The sequence below is a fragment of the Quercus lobata genome, chromosome 10, assembly GCF_001633185.2.
Source record: "Quercus lobata isolate SW786 chromosome 10, ValleyOak3.0 Primary Assembly, whole genome shotgun sequence".
Classification (NCBI taxonomy): domain Eukaryota; kingdom Viridiplantae; phylum Streptophyta; class Magnoliopsida; order Fagales; family Fagaceae; genus Quercus; species Quercus lobata.
In genome coordinates this window covers 58,614,441-58,635,863 of record NC_044913.1, presented here as the reverse complement: position 1 = coordinate 58,635,863, position 21,423 = coordinate 58,614,441, and the positions used below count along the sequence as shown (strand labels likewise).

The 21,423-nt window shown below is 33.8% G+C and overlaps 1 protein-coding gene across 11 annotated transcripts; it reads right to left on the bottom strand.

Moving 5' to 3' along the window:
- Positions 1-889: 889 nt before the first annotated feature.
- LOC115962641 (putative disease resistance protein RGA4) lies at positions 890-19,337 on the bottom strand. 11 transcript variants are annotated; one of them, XM_031081530.1, is made up of 22 exons: positions 15,463-19,337; positions 15,201-15,360; positions 14,986-15,083; positions 14,518-14,646; positions 12,191-12,322; positions 11,154-11,300; positions 10,431-10,888; positions 10,221-10,295; positions 9,660-9,741; positions 9,254-9,324; positions 8,790-8,872; positions 7,861-8,111; positions 6,877-6,937; positions 6,142-6,255; positions 5,777-6,032; positions 5,244-5,629; positions 4,151-4,233; positions 3,668-3,744; positions 2,689-3,013; positions 2,264-2,387; positions 1,924-1,958; positions 890-1,341 (listed from the first exon to the last, which is right to left on the bottom strand). In XM_031081530.1, exon 1 carries the CDS (start codon positions 19,225-19,227, stop codon positions 15,466-15,468), a length of 3,762 nt encoding a protein of 1,253 aa, XP_030937390.1. In that variant the 5' UTR covers positions 19,228-19,337; the 3' UTR covers positions 890-1,341; positions 1,924-1,958; positions 2,264-2,387; positions 2,689-3,013; positions 3,668-3,744; positions 4,151-4,233; positions 5,244-5,629; positions 5,777-6,032; positions 6,142-6,255; positions 6,877-6,937; positions 7,861-8,111; positions 8,790-8,872; positions 9,254-9,324; positions 9,660-9,741; positions 10,221-10,295; positions 10,431-10,888; positions 11,154-11,300; positions 12,191-12,322; positions 14,518-14,646; positions 14,986-15,083; positions 15,201-15,360; positions 15,463-15,465. The 11 variants fall into 11 exon arrangements, 5 of the variants coding, with proteins under 5 accessions (XP_030937390.1, XP_030937394.1, XP_030937392.1 ...); XR_004085497.1 differs by lacking the exons at positions 11,154-11,300; positions 14,518-14,646; positions 14,986-15,083; positions 15,201-15,360; positions 15,463-19,337 and adding an exon at positions 13,156-13,349; XR_004085499.1 differs by lacking the exons at positions 11,154-11,300; positions 12,191-12,322; positions 14,518-14,646; ... (1 more) ...; positions 15,201-15,360; positions 15,463-19,337 and having other exon boundaries at positions 10,431-10,547; positions 10,818-11,147.
- Positions 19,338-21,423: the final 2,086 nt, after the last annotated feature.

The window sequence follows — 21,423 nt, the reverse complement described above, 5'->3', positions numbered from 1 at the left end:
AATTGATATTTAAATAAAGTTTACATAGAACTTGAGTCTTAAAGAATAGAGTTTCTATGGGAAAAATTTTATAAACTTACACGCAGTCTACAAAATTCCCAGACAAAATTATCAGCCCTCACACTCGAGTTTCTCGAGTTTGAAACACTCGAGTTCTTCTCATATATTTATTTTTAAAATCTCGCTCTTTTTTTGTTTGTTTGGAGATATCAGTTTTTTTCCTGAGGATCTCGAGTTCTTCTCATATATATATATATATATATATATATTTTAATCTCGCTTTTTTTTAGATATGAGCTTTTTTTCTGGAGGATCTCAAGTTTGAAAGACTCGAGTTCTTCTCATTTTTTTTTTTTTAATCTCGATTTTTTGTGATTTTTTATTTTTTTTAAAATCTCACATTTTTTTTCTTTTGTACAAATTAGCTTTTTTTCTTAGCTATTGCTTTTTTATTTGTTGTTGCTTATTGCCATTTACAGTGGTTATAGTTTTTCGCAGTGGCAGAATTAGAAATTTTGAGTTGGGGGACCGAACTATTGTGTCAAGATAAACTCAAATCACAAATAGACACTACCCTAAAAATGAGAGGAATATGTGTGTGTATGAAAACATAAATTTTAATTTGCTTATTCTAAAGTAAGTTATATACGTATGAGATACTTATGAACAACCGCAATGTTAGTCTAATAAATTTAGTGGAAATATATATACATAGGTTGTCAAGATTCTTCTCCAGCCAAAAACACTAAGAAAGCAAGGGAAAGCAAGATGCTTTAGGTTAGCATTAGAAATTCTAAAACACTCAATTTTCATTTGTTTCATACTTTCCATTAACAAAATGGACAGAAAAGAGAATTGAATTTTCAGGTTTACATATTACAAACGGGGAAGCAATTAGCAATGAAATTACAATATTTTTTCTAGAAACAAAATTTAAGTACATCTTTTAAGTTGAGATCCTTTAATTGTGCTGATGTAAGTACATCTTGTACCATAGTAAATAATGAGAATACCATTATTTAACTTACAAAAAGGGCGTTCCCCTTGCTCTTCCTTGACTGGCAAAGTCAGTTTATTTCATTTTATTTTGTAACCACTATGTTAAAGACAAGTAAACTTTACAATAGACATATAAATGGTGCAGTCAACTCATCCAAACAAGCCATCCGGATGCGTTCGGGTGTTACGGGATTAACCAGAGCAAACCAGTCATTACAACCCACTTCTGCTCTTGAAGCTGTAATGGCATCTTTGATGGCAAAAAAGACAGCCGACGCCAGAAAAAAATCGAGGCTCACCAACACCTTTAGATGAATGGATGGCCTTCACATTTGGATGACCCTGTCAATTGACACAGAGACACATGAGCCAGGGAACCTTATCAGTAAGCTGGTATAGATTTATACCAGAAATGCAACAGCAAACTCAAAAAAGCAAGGGAAGACAATAATTTACTTTTGACATAAAAATAGCAATACAAACAGTTAAATCCCTAATAAGTTACAGCCAAAGTTAATAGCCTAATATTATATACTTAATTTACCAAACGGGAGTCATCAATGGAGGCAAGCAAACATGGTTTGCAGGCTAGGTAACAAGTAATGTAGCATTCACTTGGTTTATTGGATTATGGTCTTTGGTTTAAGAATATAGTCTTCTATGGTCTATCTAGGGTACCAATAAAACACAACTTATAGAGAGGAAACTCTAGACAAATCCATAATCCTGTATTAAGGCGTAGATAGCAGTACCAAAAAAAAAAGGAAAAAAATAAACTCTTCTTTGTTGCAGCATAGAAAAAAGAATTTACTACACAACTAATTGATCATAAACTAATCCACATGCATTGCTATATATTATGTAAAACTTTTTCAGAAATTTAGTTGAAAGGGGGAGGGGGTGGGGGAGAGGAAAAAAACTTACTTTTCTCAGATGTAGAACCCATCCTGCAGTAATGTCTAGTCCCATGAAAAAAATGACAGCATTAGGAAATAATCATAGAGGCAAGAAAGACAATTATAAAAAGAAGTTCTTTTTACTTCAAACTCATATTCCCCCAAAAGTAGATCATGCTCTAATAGCTCCAAATAAATTAAATACATGCATTAATGATACGAAGGCTTCTAAGTCCACAGTAATGAAAGCACTCTTTCACTCTTTCATATCAAGTTAAAACATTATTCAAAAACCAAGTACAAGGTTGCAACGAGCAAAACATTAGAGAAGGTTGCTAAGTGATCAATAATGAGAAATTTTTTTATACCCACTAGTGCAAGTCTGTCTGCTGGTGGTACTTGGACAATATGATCCAGCTGAACAGAATAACTCATTGCTACTACCAACATCAGCCCAAATATTTGCTCCTCCACAAGTATGGTTTGGATTCCCTGGAGACCAACAACCAGAAGAAACATCAGAGACAGCTTTTAACCAAGGAAAAAGAAAAAGTACATATGTATAAGTACTACTTGATTCCTAGGAGATATGGAGGGAAATGGTTGACCTTTCATAAATTTTTATCCCAATGGTAACATTTATATGTGGCCTCCTATTTTAATAACTTGGTATCACAAATTTATTATGGCAATTGATGTCTACAAGACAATTTGACATTTGAAGTTTTATCAATTAGAAGCTCCTCCAGGTTTTTATAGAAAGAACTGCTATTCAGGACTCTCAAATACTTACGAATCATGCAGGTAAGACCATGAGGGCAGAAGAAACCCTCACAACAAGCCTGACAGTTGAGTGTTCTTGCGGGGATGACCTTTGAATCATTTAGGTTAACCTTCTGATTTGAGCCAACACTACAAGCCCATCCCAGCTCACAGCCTTTTACCCATGAGGTTAAATTACAGTTCTTATTAGGTTTCAAGTAATTGGTACTCCCAGATCTTTCAAAGAAACTATTGAAGTAAAACTTCAATTCTACTACTGAACACAAGCGATGTGTAATGTCTCCTGTAGGAGAGTGAAAACCACCATGAATAGATGAAGATATAGAGATGTTAACCTAAAAAGATTTTCAAGTAGATTGAGAAAAGTCAGCAAGGACAAAAAATTGATGGTTTGTAAATTGACTCTCATTCTTAACATATTGGAAATGAATTAATGTGAACCATGGCATTCTTTTCCTGATAAGTAAATATTCGTTGAAGAGAGAGTGAACCTTATCAGTAACAAAATGATAATTATGTTGAACTCAATGTGCCATACAATTACTGAATGTTCACAAGAAAAGAAAAGAAAATAATAGATCTAGCAAATTCTACAGTATCCCAAACGTTCTAAGAACATATAATCTAATATACATCTATCTAGCAACCCAATAATCACGCATGAATGACCACTAAATCATTACTCTGTCAGAGTTTTTACATTGGTTCACTAACAACATGCAGCTTCTCGCTAATTGTTGAACATCTCAATTGGTTGCCAAAAACACTGAGGTAAAAAAAAGGACGCAAACATCAAGAGTGTATGATTAATGTTGTAAAGATTTCCCCATTAAATGAGAAGGTCATTTGAACTGAGTCATATGGTTATATGTTATTCAGCAAAATAGACATTAAAATATCAAAAATCCTAAGCTACAGTTTTTTCCAGGATTTTCTCATCTTTCAAAGAGTAGCATTATCATTTTCTTTCTAATCAAAAGAACTTATACCATTAGTCTTCTGGATGCAAGAAGCTAAGAAATCCAAGTTGGTTGAAAAATTAAAGGCTCAATCCCAGTCAGTATTCCTGAAACAATAAACTAAGCTTCAAGATAAAATCAAATAAATTCAACCCTTTTATACTGGTAAACAAATAAAAAGATTAATGGGATTCAAAAATACACATATGGCAAAAAATTTGTAATGAAAGAAGGGAAATTAAAATGTCGATCTTAAACGCATAAATAGACAAAATTACAATATTCTCAAGCAGCTTAAGCTTCAATAAACAACTACTAATCTAGCAATTGAATCCAAAGTACCATTAATAGCAAGAACTTCATTTAGCTTACCAAATTCACCCATTAACTTAAATTGTGCTGACTTTTCATAACCAAACGAAATCAATATAATAAGATTCAAAATCCAATTTTCTATTCTTCCATGCATTTTAATTTTTTTTTTTTTTGAGCAAACAAAGTGGGATCACTCACCAATCCCTAATGCAGAAGCTGGACTGCTTGCCAATATCCTGACCAATAACAGCAGTCAGATTGGAAATCTGACTGTAAACGACCTGTGTGATAAGAGGAAGAACTGCAGGGTTATCAAATTGGTTATTGTTGTAGTCATTCACATCTTGGCATTGGGCCAAGTGTACCAAACTTGAATTCAAATGTTCTTTTCACTCATTTTACCAGCCACCATTATTTAGCTTTTGGTGGAATTGTTTTAACTAGAAGGTCAGCAAACACTACAAGTGATCACCCTGATACACAAAGATTACATGCTATTGTGGGGGTCAATATCAGGTGCAAAGTGATGGGGGCTTCCTTAAGAAACTCAGTGGAACTAAACTTCAATGAAGCAGAGAAAAACCATGTGTAGAAGCAGTTTTATGGAATGAAATAAACTAATTGTGCTGATGTATCTTCATAGACTAAGAACAACAATACTTTCAAATCAAGCAAATCCCAAAGGGTTAAACAGAATCTTCCATGTGAGATAGTAAGAACAAATCTATATGCTAAAGCTAAGTACAGAACAAGGAAAACCCATGAAAGTAATGTCACTTTGAACCCAAGAAATTGTTGCAAACAACTTCAACTGTAAAAAAATCACAACAAAATAAGGTATCAAAACTCAAAAGCCTCAATTTTTTTTAAATTTTTTTGTAATTATAACCCAAGAACAAAAAACAAAAATAAGAGCACAAACAAAAGCACAAATTTCTCTAATTTTGAGCCCAATGAAGAAATTTGCATCATTTCTACACAAACTATAAGTAAAGACATATTACACAAATCCAAAGAGTTCTGCAACATTTGCAACCACCCCATAACAAAGATTTTACAAACATAAATCCCAGCAAGTAAACACATATCAAGCATTATTACCCAGAAACCAACAAAAAAGAGAGACAAAAACAGAACATGCAAGCAACCCAAATCATACAACAAGTAACAAAACAAATCCGTCTAACTTAAATCTTACACTAACAAGGGAAATTATCAAACACAAACACTTGGGCTAAACCCAGATGGAATAATTATTTAAAAAACTCAAATTTTTATAAGAAAAACATACCTTCAAACTTGAAAAAATTTGAACTTCCGTTGGTAAGGACAAAAGGGATTTTCAAGGTATGGGTGAGGGTGAAGCCGATTGTGAGGAAAAGGGATTTTCAAGGTATGGGATTTTCAAGTCTGAAGCCGATTGTGAGGAAAAAGAGAGCGTTTGAGGGTGAGGGTGATTTTTGTTGCACGCTGAGGGGTTGAGGATGACTGATTTGAGTGTTTGAGTGAGAGTGTTTGAGAGACTGAGAGAGAGTGTTTGAGAGACCGAGTGTTTGAACTGAGAGACTGAGTGAGAGGGTGTTTGAACTGAGAGAGTGTTTAAAAGCATCAGATTGATATATTGTGCAGATTTCGAGTCTTATAAACTCGATTTCTACGTGGCTGAATTTCGTCCACCTGGAAAATTTGTCCACGTAAGTGTATTGACAAACCGGGCAAAACGAGTTTTAAAAACTCGAGTTCTAATTGGATCTCAAGTTTTAAAAACTCGAAATGCTAGTTTCACATATTCTTTCAAAATCGGGCAACTAACGAAATTATTACCATAGTAACGTTATTTGGAAAGGGTGTTCACATTGTCAAGCCACCAACTCAACAATCATCATCATCATCATCATTGATCACACGGTTAAATCAATGATACCATTCATCACAATAGTAATAAGGCATTACTCTTCAATCAAACATATGATAGCTCATTCCATTGGAGAAGATCTTCCAATCCTCATTTCCAAAATCCACTATCTTAATTAAAAGCATGATTGCTGATGATCTACATGACTTATACTAATGTAGAGAACTGCATCAAAAGAGATATCCCAATCATTATCTGTCAAGTAAAATATGGTATTGACCAAAAAAAGAAAGTTGAATAATCACAGTAAAATAACAAGACAATTCTTAGTTACCATTATTTCTGCGAATGAAGACATCACCGTAGTTAATTTTCAACTTCCCTTTGACATTTTCTTATGTTTGCACCATTGCTATGTCCATAAACCCATCCAGACATGTAAGAATACCTGCACATAAAGATTAAAAGGCATCATAAATGCCTATAAATGTATGTTTTCATAGTCCATACCGAACAAATTAAAGTGGGGTGCAGCAAGCATCATTCAAATGTTTATCTACAAAGAGTAATTCTAAAATTCACCATTTGCCATTTATAGCCAAGTGGTATTTCTTTAACTTCCAAGGATGCACCCTACCTTAGAAGACTGGCCAGAAGTTCTGTTTCACCCCTTCCCCCTTCCCCTTCCTTTGGTTTGTATCTTGACAGAAAAATTTAATGGAGAAAATGGGAGAGGGCAAATGTACCATACATGAATGTCACTCTAGATATCTTGATTTTTATCTGTTTTTCCTCCTCAAAACTCTAAGTAATATTGTCTAAAGTACTTGATCCCCCTTTGGAAATTGTTAATAATTTATCAAACAATGAGTAGTCAACATATGTTCACTAAGTTGCAGGTTAAGAATTTTAGTAAAGGAAGGAGAACTCCATATATACACTTTGTAACAAGCGATGACTGTGTCAGCAAGAAAATTAATAACAGGGAAATCCAAGCTCATTCTGCATTAAAAATCATTCTGCTATTCAAGCTTAAAACAATTGTCAGTTTGCAAAATGAAGGTTATACCAGTAAATGGCAAAGAAGTCCTTTAGAAAAAGGCAGCCAGTCCCTTTCCAAAGGAGAGCACCTGAACACATATGAAATTTTTTATGAGACGTAGCTAATGCTTATAACCATATCATTGCATCTTAACCACAACTTGGCTTTTTGGAAAATACTTTTGAAAAAACAACTATAATATATAACTCAGAGCATGAGCAATCTAAGACCATTTTGTGCAAGCCTACATGACCTCAAATTGGGAAACTGAAATATCATTCGCATTTGTAATTTAGTGAGGCAATGTGCCACTTCCACCATAGGTAGATTTTGTAGCTTCTTGCAAATGTATAGCTCCTATAGAAATGAAAGTTTTCCAGATACCATATAAGATAGTTTATTTGTTTCATTGGTGTTCAAATAGGCTAGTGTAGATAGTTGAAAAGGCTGAAGCAAAGACTTGAGATTAAGCCATACGCATGATAGCCTATTTGTTTGTAATGACATGTTATTGACTAGAGAAAAGACCGATTCTTATGCTTTTCCTTTATATTACAAAAGATTTTCTCCCATGTGAGATATTCTAATTATGTGTTGTTGGTAACAAACTAAAGTGTGGTGAAAGGGATCAAGATGCGCCACGATTGACAAAATCAAAGCTCCCATTACCAAATAGTTGTTGGATCATCACCAATACCATTTATATATTTGTATATGTACAATTTTAAGCAATCAGCAACTTTCTACATGTGCTACTAGGACCTTGGACAATAGTTCTAAAGCTAGATCTATGATAAATAAGCAACTCTTTGGAAAACTGTTGAAATGACAAAAAACTGCAAGTTTGATTGAACCTTTTTAACTGTATGAAATTTGTAAAATATCAGTCATGTGCTTGTATTGTAATGTTTTTAAGAAAATGAAGGAAATATAATTGTAAAGAACAAAAAATTGAGTTTCTTATGCATTATGCCACATTGAAGAGAATAAGGTCTCAGCAAAAAGAAGTACCTGAACATGTTTCCTGCACTAATGAATTTTCAAGTTTGGAGGGACTTATCACTTGCTTTTTATGATTTCTCTATCCAGGTATACTAGGGACCATTTCCCTTGGCATATCCCTCTTTTAAATGAGGGAAACAAAAAATCAGCAGCATATTGTAAGGGAACAGACCGGCTTCTTGAAATCATAAGTACATTGTGGGTGCAGAACTTGAAGAGAATTTTCCTTTTTCTCTATTTGGACAAAATATGAGGGCCTTCTGTTAAATATAAAAACTTGTTTAAATAAAGCACTAAAATTATGTTTAACACTACTTAATTAACATTGAAGGGCCTTATAACACAACAACAATGACTCAATGATTTTCTAATTTATGGAAAAATGAAAAACACATCATCCATCAACAAATAGGAACGATTTAGGAGAGGTTACTGCAACTAGCATATATGGCCATGTATTAATATCCAAAATTTTGAAAAATCTGTAGGAAGCCGGCAAAAAGTTTATGCCTGCATATTGAAAATGAAAATGAGAAAGAACCATTAAAAAACAATCTGAATTGTGGATTTTATTAGCTATATCTCAAATTTGAAGCTCTTTTTACATGAAGAATTATTAACAATCTCAATTATGGATTTTATTAGCTATATCTAAAATTTTCAATGGGGAAATTTTTTATTTATTTTAGAAATAAAAAACAGAGGAACTTAAATTGTATTACTTATAATTAATTCTCTATTGTTGGAATATGAGAAAAATTAGATTCATAAGCTCTTGCTCCAGCAAACCAATAGAATAATAGTCTCTAAACATTAAACATGAAAATCATTCCAAGAAACAAGAAGGATAAACCAAGGGGTGAGAATAATTGCATAAACAATATACTAGTTAAGAATAAGAAAGACAATAAAAGAGGAGAAGATTTGAGAGAACTTACCAACTTTAATCAACTTTCATCAGCTCCCATCTATAATAAATTATTTCTCCAGCCAGAAAGAATAGATAAATTTCCTCAAGTGCCTACAACACATCACAACAGAATAATTTTTATGATAGAATAAGAAAAATTTTGAAAAAGGAAAAGACTCAAGAAAATTGGATGGTGGTGAAGAGATTAGGAGTCAATAATGTGTGATTGGTAAATTTAAAGGTATGCTCAAAAAAAAGAAGTTGCCATCTATCACTTGCTTGGAGCATGTGCTAGATCTTGCCTTTTTCAAAACCATGACAATAGTCATCAAAGTCTATCAAGTATCAAAATCAAGGTAGTTCAAACTACTTATGTCAATACTGATCATAAGAGACAAAACTCAGAAAATTTGGCTTTTATATAAACAAAACTGTACTAATAATATCAAATACTAGAAAATAGGTTTTAGTTATTAGAGATAGGTCCATTACCTTATATGCAAGCAATTAGGAACTATCCTCTGAATGTATGCTTGATCTAGAGCATCCAATGCAAAGGTCACCTGTTGGGCAAGAAAATAATATAAAGCTTACAAGAAGAAAAAACCACTATAGATGGAAAACTTTAATTGGAGATAGAATTTTCATATGTTCTAATAGAGATATGTACAAGCAATTTTTAGTGCAATGTTTTGATGAAATAAAAAGCCTAACTATGGATGTCTACCTCATAGTCTAGTAAAGTGTTTAAGTCACCAGCATAGATGCTTCAAAAGTTAGAAAGCCATAACAAATCATCATTTGAAATGAAACATGGTGGAATTGTTAGGAATACTATATACATGAATAGAAGATGAAAGCAACGATCATGAAAGCATTGGAAAAACCTAGGCCTCACCTAATGCATTACTGATGGTGTTTCCAAGTATAGTGCAGCAATCAAGACTTGCAAATACATATACAATATGACTCCAGTTGACCTAAAAACAGAAGTTTCTATGAAAAAAGTAAAAGAAAACTCAGAGAGAATCAAATTAATCAACGTAGTTTCAGTGTAATCTTCAAGACAATCTTAATTAATGGTAATATGGCTTATACTGTATCATAATTTGATCCCAAAAAATAAAATATGGAATCAAGGTCTCATTCAATTTAATTAGAATCTAAAGATGCCCTTCCTTATGGAGTACAGTAAACAAGACTTTTAATTTCATGTAAAACTCAAATTAAGACAGAATAAATAATGTATGTCATTGATGAATTTTCAAGTTTGAAAACTAACTTCCAAGTACTTTTAAGCAAGGGTAAAACTGTAGGAAAAAATGAAAAATGAATGTCATCGATTATTTTTCAAGTTTGAAAACTAACTTCAAATTATCTCTTTATTAAAAGGAAAAAAAAAATTCAAATTAATTCACAACATCAACAACTATTATGGAGTTTGAAATTATAGGCTCACCTAATGACAATCTTAGAATTCAGTCATACATTTGGAATTTCTTCTCATAGATTCCAGATATACCTAAGGGAGAACCTTCAAAATTTGTACAAATACAAAGGGTCCTAAATACCGCAAATTGGTAACTTAAAATTGTAAAGATAGTACCAAGTAATCAGAATTTCATATATAAAATATCACAAAAAATAAGAGGGTGTTAAACCCACCAACCTCACCCTTCCCTTAGAAGACGAAGTGCCAGTCGAGCTAGAGCTCATCGTCTGTCCAATGTTTCAAGGAGTGAGACACCAGGTAGAACCTTTGTGATATGTTTTTTGTTAGCATCCTCTATAACCAAAGACAGAACTCATTGGCAAGAATCAGAATTTACCCATGCTTGGAGCATAAGCTGTGCTTCTTACATTTTTCAAAATCATGACAGAAGTCATTAGAATCAATCAAGACCATGGTTATTTAAACTACTTATGTCAATACTGATCATGAGTGACTAAAATTTTTAAAAGAGTTTGACTCTTAGTCATGAGTTACAAAACCATATTGTGCTATAAATATCAAATAATAGCCAATTGTTTTAGTTTATAGAGAAAGGTCCATTACCTTATATGCAAGTGATTAGGATCTATCGTATGAACATTTGCATAATCAAGAGCATCCAGAATTATGGTCACCTATTTGGTAAGACAATAATTTAAAGCTTCACAAGAAGAAAAGACCATTATAGATGGAAAAACTTAATTGGAGGTAGTGTTTTTAAATGTTTTAATAGAGATGTGCACAAGTTATTTTTAGTGAATGTTTTTATGAAATCAACAAATAAAAATGCTAACTAATTAATTATAATTAAAAAGAACCCAATTAAATTTTTTATAAATTGAAATAAATCCTCAACCACTCCAAAAAACTTCAACTTAGCTTTACATAGAAAGGGATTACATGCTTATTGCTTTGCTAGGAGATTCCATTGTTGGCCAATTGGGCTCCAAAATGGATGATCTGTAAAGTGTCCGTGACATTGGAAAAGAAAGGTCCGCCGAATCAGAAACTACAAGTGGCTAGTTCACAAGAATGGCCAAGTGCTACCTATGGATTACAAATTTGAAAATATTGTTCAATGACAAAATGATATCACCACTTATAAATTACATATACCAGAGTATGAAGATTGAAAAAGGGAAATGGTATCTAAACTTACAAAATAACGTTAAAACTTTGCAGGTCAAGGAATCTGTTCTTATAGGGGAAAGAAAACAAAATTTTCCCTATCCTACCAAGTTTGGAAGGAAGTATCATATTCTTCTTTTTTTTCCCTGTCTTGAATTTGATCAAGGCAAACGTGTTCAGGCCATTTTGGATCTAGAGGGTCTATTTTTCAATATGAAATGTACTGACTAGCAAGAACACCCAATTTCTTTGCCTAACCCTTTTCTTATACACTCGTACAAAATATACTAAATGTTGATTTGGGAGACTCGATTATGTGAGTGATTTTTAAAGAGATATTATTTTGCTAACTTCTTTAAAAGAGCTGACAAGTATAAGCATAATGCTATTATTTTGAACTTCAATTAAGAAGCTAGATTTCAAGAAAATTGAGCAACTACTGGATCCCTGTTCAAAAAAATAGGATAAAAAACTGATCATTAGCTGACAGTAGCAGCTTTTTTCCAGGACACTTGACTGACAGTTTGTATATATATATTTTTTAAATATATGATTCTCCTACACTTTATTATGTTTACTTATTTTGACGGGTAGTTGAAGTATTTGAACTTATTTGTGCACAGGTGGCTCTCAATTCTCCTAGTAAAAACACAAATACTAAATAACCCTACAGACACATACCCAATTTTTGTGAATAACCTAAAGAAATTGGATATATAATGCAATACATTTGAGTATTTGATGCTCAAAAAACATTATAATAATAATAGTAAAAGAGAAAGTACAAAGTTTGTTTTGGATGGACTCACCAGTGGATAACTATAAGATGCTATCTGTTGGGTGTTCAAACTTTCTATTTTCATTTAATACAGACATTCTTGGACCCGTCGAGCTCTTTTTCCCACAGCACATTCTTCCTTTCAATGGTGACAGTAAAATATCTGCAGTTTCAACCATATGGTGAGGCAATTAATGCATCAACTTAATGTATGCCTATAAATGAATGGTTACCTAATAACAAAAGAGAAGTAGAACCAAATTATCAATTTTAAATAGCAAAAACAGCAGGGAAAAAAAAGAGGTTGGTGGTGACTTGGCAAGTTAGGTTGTCAAATGTATTGCATTATAGATCTCATGAAGGCTTGCCCAAATTGAGTAACAGGCAAACAGCCCAATACCAACACTAATCATGCCAAATCGCTTATAAACTACTATTAGCTCTCATAGTTGAGAGTGAATTAGATGATTGATTTTTCCTCTATACACAATAGAAATGTCATCCCCAATGCCTACACATCATATATAAACCTAATCAAAAATAAATTCAAGGACGTAATTGTGCAAAGAAAAAAAAAATCTTATTTCAGTAATATTTGAAGATCTACATATGCCATACAACAAAATATGATGCACCAAATGTGAAACATTAGACAAAAGGACACTTAAAGAGAAAAATACTGTTTTTTTATTCTTTTTAGCTTAAAATAAGATTCAAACGTCTTCTTGAATATTTGGAATAAGGGCAATCTTGCACCATTTTGTGCTTCAGTACACCTTTAATTGGGAAATGCCGGATAATTAGCATGTTGAAGTACACCTTTGATTAAAAATGAAGGATAACCAACATCCATAAATGGTATACAAAATTATAAACAACTAATTTAGTAAATGGTATACAAAATTGGAGGGAGATTAAAAAAATAAAGGAATGCATCTTAGATATTTTTGTTGGAAGAGAGAAATTAGAAGAGAAGAGGAGATTGGGTTAACTCACAAATTTTAATGTAATCATTGGAACCAATTTAAAATTCCTTCTATTGTGATTTTTGGACTACAACCAATCCTCTAGTACTGGGACACTCTTGCTCCTTCCATATTCCTTCCAAAGTGAACAGTAAAAAAATCCATCTATGATTGTATTCTTAGCTTTCGCATGGATATAAATTGAAATAAATCCTCAACCACTCCGGAAAACAACTTAGCTTTCCATAGAAAGGGATTACACAACTATTGCTTTGCTGGGAGATTCCGTTGTTGGCCGAGCAGCTTAGTAACCAAAAGAAGATTTTGCTCCAAACTGGATGATAAAGGATCCTTGACAAAGGAAAAGAAAGGTCTTGAACAGAAACTAAAAGTGACTAGCTCACAAGAATGGCCAAGTGCTACCTGTGGATTACAAATTTGAAAATATTGCTTAATGATGAAATGATATCACCACTTCCACTTATAAATTACATATATCACAGTATGAAGACTGAAAAGGTGCAATGATATCTCAGGTCAAGGAATCTGTTATTATAAGGGAAAGAAAAAAAAAAATTCCCTATCCTTACTGCCTTGACTGAGTTCAGCAGGAAGTATCATATTCTTTTTTCTTTCCCTTTCTTTCTTTTTCCCTGGCTCTTTTGGATGTAGAGTGTCTCTTTTTCAATATGAAATGTTACTGACATGCAAGAGCACCCGATTTATTTTCCTAACCTTTTCTTATACATTCATATAGAATGTACTAAATCTTGAGTTGGGAGATTTGATTTTGTGAGTGAATTTTTAAAGATATTTACTGTGATGAAAGGCTGCTTTCGGATTGAAAAATTAATTCACCAATAAGAACATACTTGGTAGTTAGTGATCTTCCATTTACGTTTTCCTATTAGCTTTAGTTTTGCTAACTTCTTTTAAAAAGCTGATAACTATAAGCATAATGCTATGATTTTGAATTGCCACTAAGTAGCAAGATTTCAAGAAAAATGAGCAATTACTGGATCAATTGTTCAAAAAAAATAGGATAAAAACCTAATCATTAGCTGACAGTAAAAGCTTTTTTCCAGGACACTTGACTAACAGTTTGTATTTTCTTAAAAAAAAACATATGATTCTCCTACACTTTGTTATGTTTTTTTTTATTTTCAATGGTAGTTGAAGTATTTGGACTTATTTGTGCACAGGTGGCTCTTAATTCTCCCAGTAGAAAAACAAATAGCAAATAACCCTACAGACACATCATGCCCAATTTTTGTGAAAAACTTCAAGAAGTGGATATGTCATGAAAGACAAGCAGATCATTGAGTATTTATTGGTCAAAAAAAAAAATTAATAGCAAAGAGAAAGGTAGGAAGTCTGTTTTGGATGGACTCACCAATGGATAACTATAAGATGCTATCTGTTGGCTGTTCAAACTTTCCATTTTCATTTAATAGAAAAAAAGGACCCATAGAGCTCTTTTTCCCACAGCACATCCTTCCTTTCAATGGCAACAGTAAAATATCTGCAGTTCCTGCCATATGGTGAGCTAAATGCCTTAATGTATGCCAATAAACGAATGGTTATCTACTAACAAAAGAGAAGTAGAACCACATTATCAATTTTAAATACCAAAAACTTAGGAAAAAAAAAAAAAAGAGGTTGGTGGTGACTTGACAAGTTAGGTTGTTAAATGTATTGCATTATAGATCTCATAGAGGCTTGCCCCAATTGAGTAACAGCCCAGTAGCAACACTAATCATGCCAAATTAATTTTACAAGAAAACTATTGATTAACAATTACTTCTTTTTTCTTTTTTTGTTTTGTTGAGTAACAGGTGAGTAAACATAAGAGAAAACTTACCAGCTCTTATGAACTATTGTTAGCTCTCACAGTTGAGAGTGAATTAGTTGATTGATTTTTCCTCCAGCTATGCACAATAGAAATGTCATCCCCAATGCCTACACATCAAGCTAAAAATAAGGGTGAAAACTAGAGAGAGAGAGCAAAAATTTGGGGCAATTATGAAATGAGATTATCATAGAAAAAGAAAAGAAGAGAAGATTATATAAACTTACCACTCAAGTTGCTTCCTCTTTAATAACATTAAATCTGTGGACAAATCTGCGCAGCTACCCTTTGGTATAAAAATATTATCCATCGATTTCTAGGGAGTGGATTGACATTCCATGAGATTAATTACTTCACCGTAGTGCCAGGAAACATATTTTGGGAAAACTGAAAGACAAAACGGAATAAATTAGGAGGCAATTAAAAATATAGGGTATTAGATAAATCAGGAAAACTGAAGAAGAGGATTTGAGGTATCAGTAAATTTACCACTCAAAAACGTTGGACAATTGGAATATGGGCGATTTTGGACCACTCTGCCCCGCTACCTCTTGCACATCTTTCCTTTAATTTGGGACAAGAAATAATCCACAATGATCGTAATTTAGTGAGGCGTTGCATGGCTTGCGATGTGGGCAGATACATCAGGTTCTTGCAGCAATTAAGATCCAGTCTTTGAAGAGAAGAAAAGTCGCACAACCACTCAGGCAAAGCTTCCAGTCCATCAAAGTTGTTTATGGACAGATATTCAAGTGAAGTGAAGTGTTGTATTTCGTCCGGGAGAGAGTTGAGTTTAGCCCACCCATACAATACTAGTGATACAAGGGACGTGTGCAAGTGTTGGATGGAACTGAGACTGGGGAACGCATCCAACTCTTCACAAAACCCACCGATCGCCAAACCCTTTAAGCGGGTGACGCACTCTAACTCCTTTGGCAAACACGTTAACTTTAACGTTTGGCAACGGAAAATGCTTAGACTTGAAAGAGAATGCAATTCTCCTAGATCTGGAATTGATTTCAGATTAGGACAATCGCAAATTTTTAACACCGTAAGAGAATGCAATTTTCGTAGCTCTGGAATTAATATAAGATTTGGACACTCATTTATACGCAAACTTGAAAGCGACGTGCAGGATTGTAACGCAGTCGGTAGAACTTCGTCACCACACGTTATTTCCAGACTTCGGAGAAGGGACCCCGCACCTTGTAGACTTGGAAAGGATCTCAAATTAGGAGAATCACTTACTTCAAACGTCTCAAGAGAAGGAAGGGTGAGCGGTGCGTTCGACAATTCACTCAATTTCATACATCCTCTTATTCTGAATGATTGGAGAGAGGTTGCATCTTGATGCAGCGAGATGGAAACCAAATCAGAACAATCATATATGTGTATAGACATGAGACTCCTATTATTCTGCAACAACTGCTCTGGCAAACAAACAAGTTCTGAAATATCCCAAATTTGGAGGGAGGTGAGAGCGGTAAGCTTGCTGATAATCTTTTCGAATGCCGTGCTTTTGATTGCAGAAATATCTAACTTCTTAAGAGACGGAAAATGATATGGAGCACTTGTCAATTGACCACATGTAATGGTCAACTCCTCAAGGCAAGGAAACACCGTTTCTATTGTTGTCAACTCCATTGCGTCCTTCCATTCCACTAGATTGGGCAAATACTTCAAAACAAGTGTTTTCAAAGCTGGGAACACCACATTTCTGCCACTACCACCTCCACTATTACTTGATCTCTCACCACCATAATTAATGTAAAATTCTGTTCCTATACATTTCACGTTATCCATACTCTCTATTTGAAGAACCTTGAGACGGGGTAAATGCCCAAGTGTAGGAAGCTTGTTGCACATGTTACAGTTTTCTAAACGAATTTCCAACAGATGGTCCAAAACAAACAAACCACCACTACTGTTATCACGTGCCAATATCCATGAAGGGAACTTCTCACCCTCGAAATTTTCAATCTCTAAGCTTTTCAAACTTGGGTGAGGTTGAAGGCCTTCCAGTACATCCTCATCATTATTGTTTCCATCCCTTTCACTATTCCAATAGAATCTACTCCAATAGAATCCCAACTTCTGCACTCCTGCCTTTCCCACTAAATTTGCAGTTTTGGCTTCTTCTTTATCTCTCACATGCTCCAAATTGTAAATACTTAATCCTCCTCTGAGTTGGCTCAAGCATCCCACTTCTTCAATTCGATGACCAGCGTCTTGACCGATAACAAAGAAAGGCAACGTTTGAAGGGAAGTCAACCGCCCCATATTGATTGGTAATTGTTTTATATACAGATGATCAATATCAATATGTCTCAAGCTAATCAAATTTTGTAGATCATTTGGAAGCTCTTTAAGAAGATGACAAGACTTGATTATTAGAGTTTGTAAGTTATAGAGCTTAGTAACAGAATTGGGTAATACGTTGATGTTGGTATGATCAATGCGAAGAAGCCTCAAATGTCTTAACTCACCAATTGACTTGGGCAACTTGTCTACATGTCGCCCAGATAAAGATAGACTACGTACACATTTTAATTCCAATAACTTGTCACCAAGATTAGCATCAATAGAATAAATTGTGCGCAATCTACCCATGACATCTCTAGATTGTAGGATTGTTGGTGTTGTTTGGTCATTGCATATAATAGATAAACGTCGGATATGAGACAACTCAGTGTCATTTCCCACTGTGTCATCTAAATGCAAGGTTTCCCCTTTTGAAATTGAGAGGGCAAGATCATGCACAAGATCATGCATCTTGCAGCTTACAAGATCACCATAATTATCCCTTTTTATATCTTGGAATAAGGAATTTGCCAATAAAATATCGAAATACTTGAAACCTTTATCCTCTGGTGAAAAATGTTCCTGAGTTGGTTGGAGGAACCCTTCAGCCATCCAATGTTGAACTAGTTCTTCCTTTCCCATTTCATAATCTTTAGGAAAAATTGCACAATATGTGAAACATCTTTTTAGAGATGGTGAATAAAGATGATCGAAGCTTAATTTTAGTATGGATAAGATTCCATTGCTATCAATTAGGGAATTCCAAACACTACTATTTTGAATTGCCAACCATTCACTTTCCTCCTTTTTACAATACATCATCCCTCCTAAAACTCTCGCGAGTAATGGAACCCCACCACATTTTTTTGCGATCTCCTTTCCAATAGCCTCCAAATTTGGAGTTAGTGGAATTTTTTCATTAAGAGATACTTTTTTCCTAATTATGGACCAACATTCATCTTCTGATAGTTTTTCCAAGTGACGTAGAGGAAATGTCCCCATAATTTCAGCCACCTTGTCACTACGAGTTGTTACAATAATACTATTTCCCACATTCAAGTTCATTCCTATCAGAGAACTCCTTAAAGTCTCCCATTTCACAAGATCTTCATTCCATACATCATCAAGTACGAGAATATATTTTTGACCTTGTAACTCTTTTTGAAGGCATTCAAGTATTGTGTTCTTATTTTGTAATGAACTTGAATTACAAGTAAGGGATTCAAGAATCTCTTCTAAAATCTTTTTATCTTCAAACTCATTGGAGACACATACCCACATTGTCTTATCAAAATGTTTTTTTACTGACTCATGATTGTACACTAATTTTGCTAGAGTTGTTTTTCCCAAACCTGCCATTCCTACTATAGGAATGACTGAAAGTCGTTCATTGGCTGCATGAAGCAACAACTCTACTATTTCTGAGACAAGATCTTTCCTTCCTACAACTTCAGAATGATCAAGAGAGGAGTCAGTCTCTCGGTGGCTTGGGATAATCTCAGGATTGGCATTTACTAATTCGACTCTAGTAAGTCGATATTGATTTGCTTCATCATTAATTCTCTTTAGCGATTCAACAATAGTCTTAACTTTGTTGGCCATCTTGCAACGAAATGCAATGGGATTTGAAAATGAAAAGAAGAAGCATACCTTTCTCTTCATTTGATTTCGGATCTCCACCTTTCGCTTGAGAATCTCGTAAGCAAGCTCGTCCAGGACATCATCAGCATCATAAGCAACATCTTTAAGCCTCTGCAACCAAAGCCTCACAAACTCTTCTCTCACTGGCCTTCTCTCTGCATCAGCCAACACAGCTTGAATCGTGGTTAATGAGTCACGAAGCCGTGTCAGCTCATCTTTGAAACCCCAAGCAAGGCTGATCTGCTCAGTAGCAAGTGAAATCAGCCTGCCTAGTATTTCCTCAGCAACAACACTAAGGACAGTCTCAGCCATCTTCGGTTTGGTACTGTGGTAAGTCAGAAATAAGCTCTCAGTATTTGGAAGCAATAGAAGAATTGTGATGTTAAATCCTAACAACAACAATTAATAATGTAGAAGGAGGGAACACTATCAGCAACATGCACCAGGCACACATGATTAGATAAGGTTCCTTCTAGTCTTTTACGTATATGGGACTTTTTGTGATGTGAACAGAACCGTAATAATTGTGTTTTTCAAAAGTAAAGTGCTTTTTCTAAAGAAAAGGGGTCAGCTACAGCAACAAATAATGACGAATTATGTCTTAAAAAGAATACCTGGTCTTCACTAGAAAATTGATGACTTAAAAGGAATTATTTGAAACATTTTTCCACCTTATGCTTTGAATTTTGAAATGAATAATGAATATTTAAGACCCCAATTAAATTAATCGGATAAGTCTCAAACAACTTAAAAATAAAATCATGGATTATTTAGGATAATATCATAAATGGATTTTCTTTGAAAGTTAGGTTCGGTTTGTTACTTTGTTTCATGGAAAGTGGTGGAAAATTATTTCAGTGGAAGACTTCTTCTTCTTACTTTCTTTCTTTCTTTTTAATTTTCCTTTTTTTTTTTTTTGGAAATTGAATTGTTTTGATTGAGCAGCATACACACAATAGCTTTTTCTTTTCTTTTTTTTTCTTTTTTAAATCATCTCAGCTTAATGATTAAAAGGCATACACTAAATAGCTTTTTTTTAAAAAAAATATCCAAACTTAATGATAAAAAACTATCATCACATACCAAAAACTATTTGATCAAATCTTTAAAAGAAGGCAAATATGGGCCGATATATTATCTTATAATTGTTCATGTGAAAAGAAAAGTTTTCAAGGCTGTTTCATGTCTTTTCCTCCTCTCTTCTCTCTCCTAATGCTGCCTTTTCTTTCCATGAAAAATAATAAAATTTAGAATGAGTAGGCCAACACTTGAATAATTGAGACGGGTTTCTTTGTATTTCTCAATTATCAAAGCAAGGACAATTTCTCAATTATTATAAAAAGCAGGCCCACCAACCACTTGCAGAAAGAAGATGGACTTATTTGTATTTCTAAAGTGGGAGGACCATTGGACTACCACTCGCCGAAAGACTCAATTATTAGAAGTAGTAGGACCACCACATGGCTAAAGAGATGGATCTTGGATTGGACTTGTCAGGTTTTTCCTTTTCTTTTAATAAAACTACACAACATTTTCATTATAAATTCGTAAACAACTTAGGTGAAATAAATCTTAGGTAACAAATTGGTAAAAAAAAAAAAAAAAATGATGAGAACAGGTTCAACCCAATTACAAAAACAGCCCACTAGACTAAAGTATAGGCCATTCTATTCAACACTCCTTAAAATTGAGAGTGTCCAAAAGAAAGCAAAAAAATGACAAAAGGGAAGAAATATCATGTAAGATCCAAGCGCTCTCAAAATCTTGGGTTTGAGTTACTGGTGACACGGCACGGGTTGTGCAGCCTTCAATGTCTAAATCTGTTGAGCAAGGTTATGGTATCATGATCATGATTATCAATTATATTCTTAATGCAATGACAACCATTTATCACTCTTCAAATCAAACATATAAGTATATAACAGCTCATTCCATCACAATAAACTTTCATTTTTCCAATTTGGAGTAGCTCTCTCTAATCCTCATTTCCAAAAACTAAATTATCCTACATTACAATACAAACATAAAATTCATGACTGCTAATGATCTATATTACTTGATAAACATCAAAACTAAGCCCCATCTGCCAATGTCCTCTTTGATGTACTAATGTAGAGAACTGCATGAAAGAGATAACTCAATCGCTGATATGGGGAAAAAAAATTGAATAATTATAGTAAAATAACAAGTCATCCTTTAAAGTACCATTGTTTCCGAGAATGAAGGCATCACCATACTTATTTTTCAACTGCCCATTGACGTACTCTTCTGTTTGCTCCATTACTATATTCATATACCCATCTAGACATGCAAGAATGCCTACACATGAACATTAAAGGGCATTATAATAGCTATGAGTGCTTTTTTTCATAACACATGCAGAACTAAACAAAGTAGGGCACACCAACCATCACTAGAGATATGCGTCAACCCATTAGCGATATATTCTATTGTTAGACACAAATTTTTTTTTTTTTTTTTTTTTTGTAAGAAGTAAAAGTGGGGTTA

Coding starts and splice junctions, on each gene's coding strand:
- LOC115962641 (XM_031081530.1), bottom strand. CDS start 19,227: ATGGCTGAGACTGTCCTTAGTGTTGTTGCTGAGGAAATACTAGGCAGG.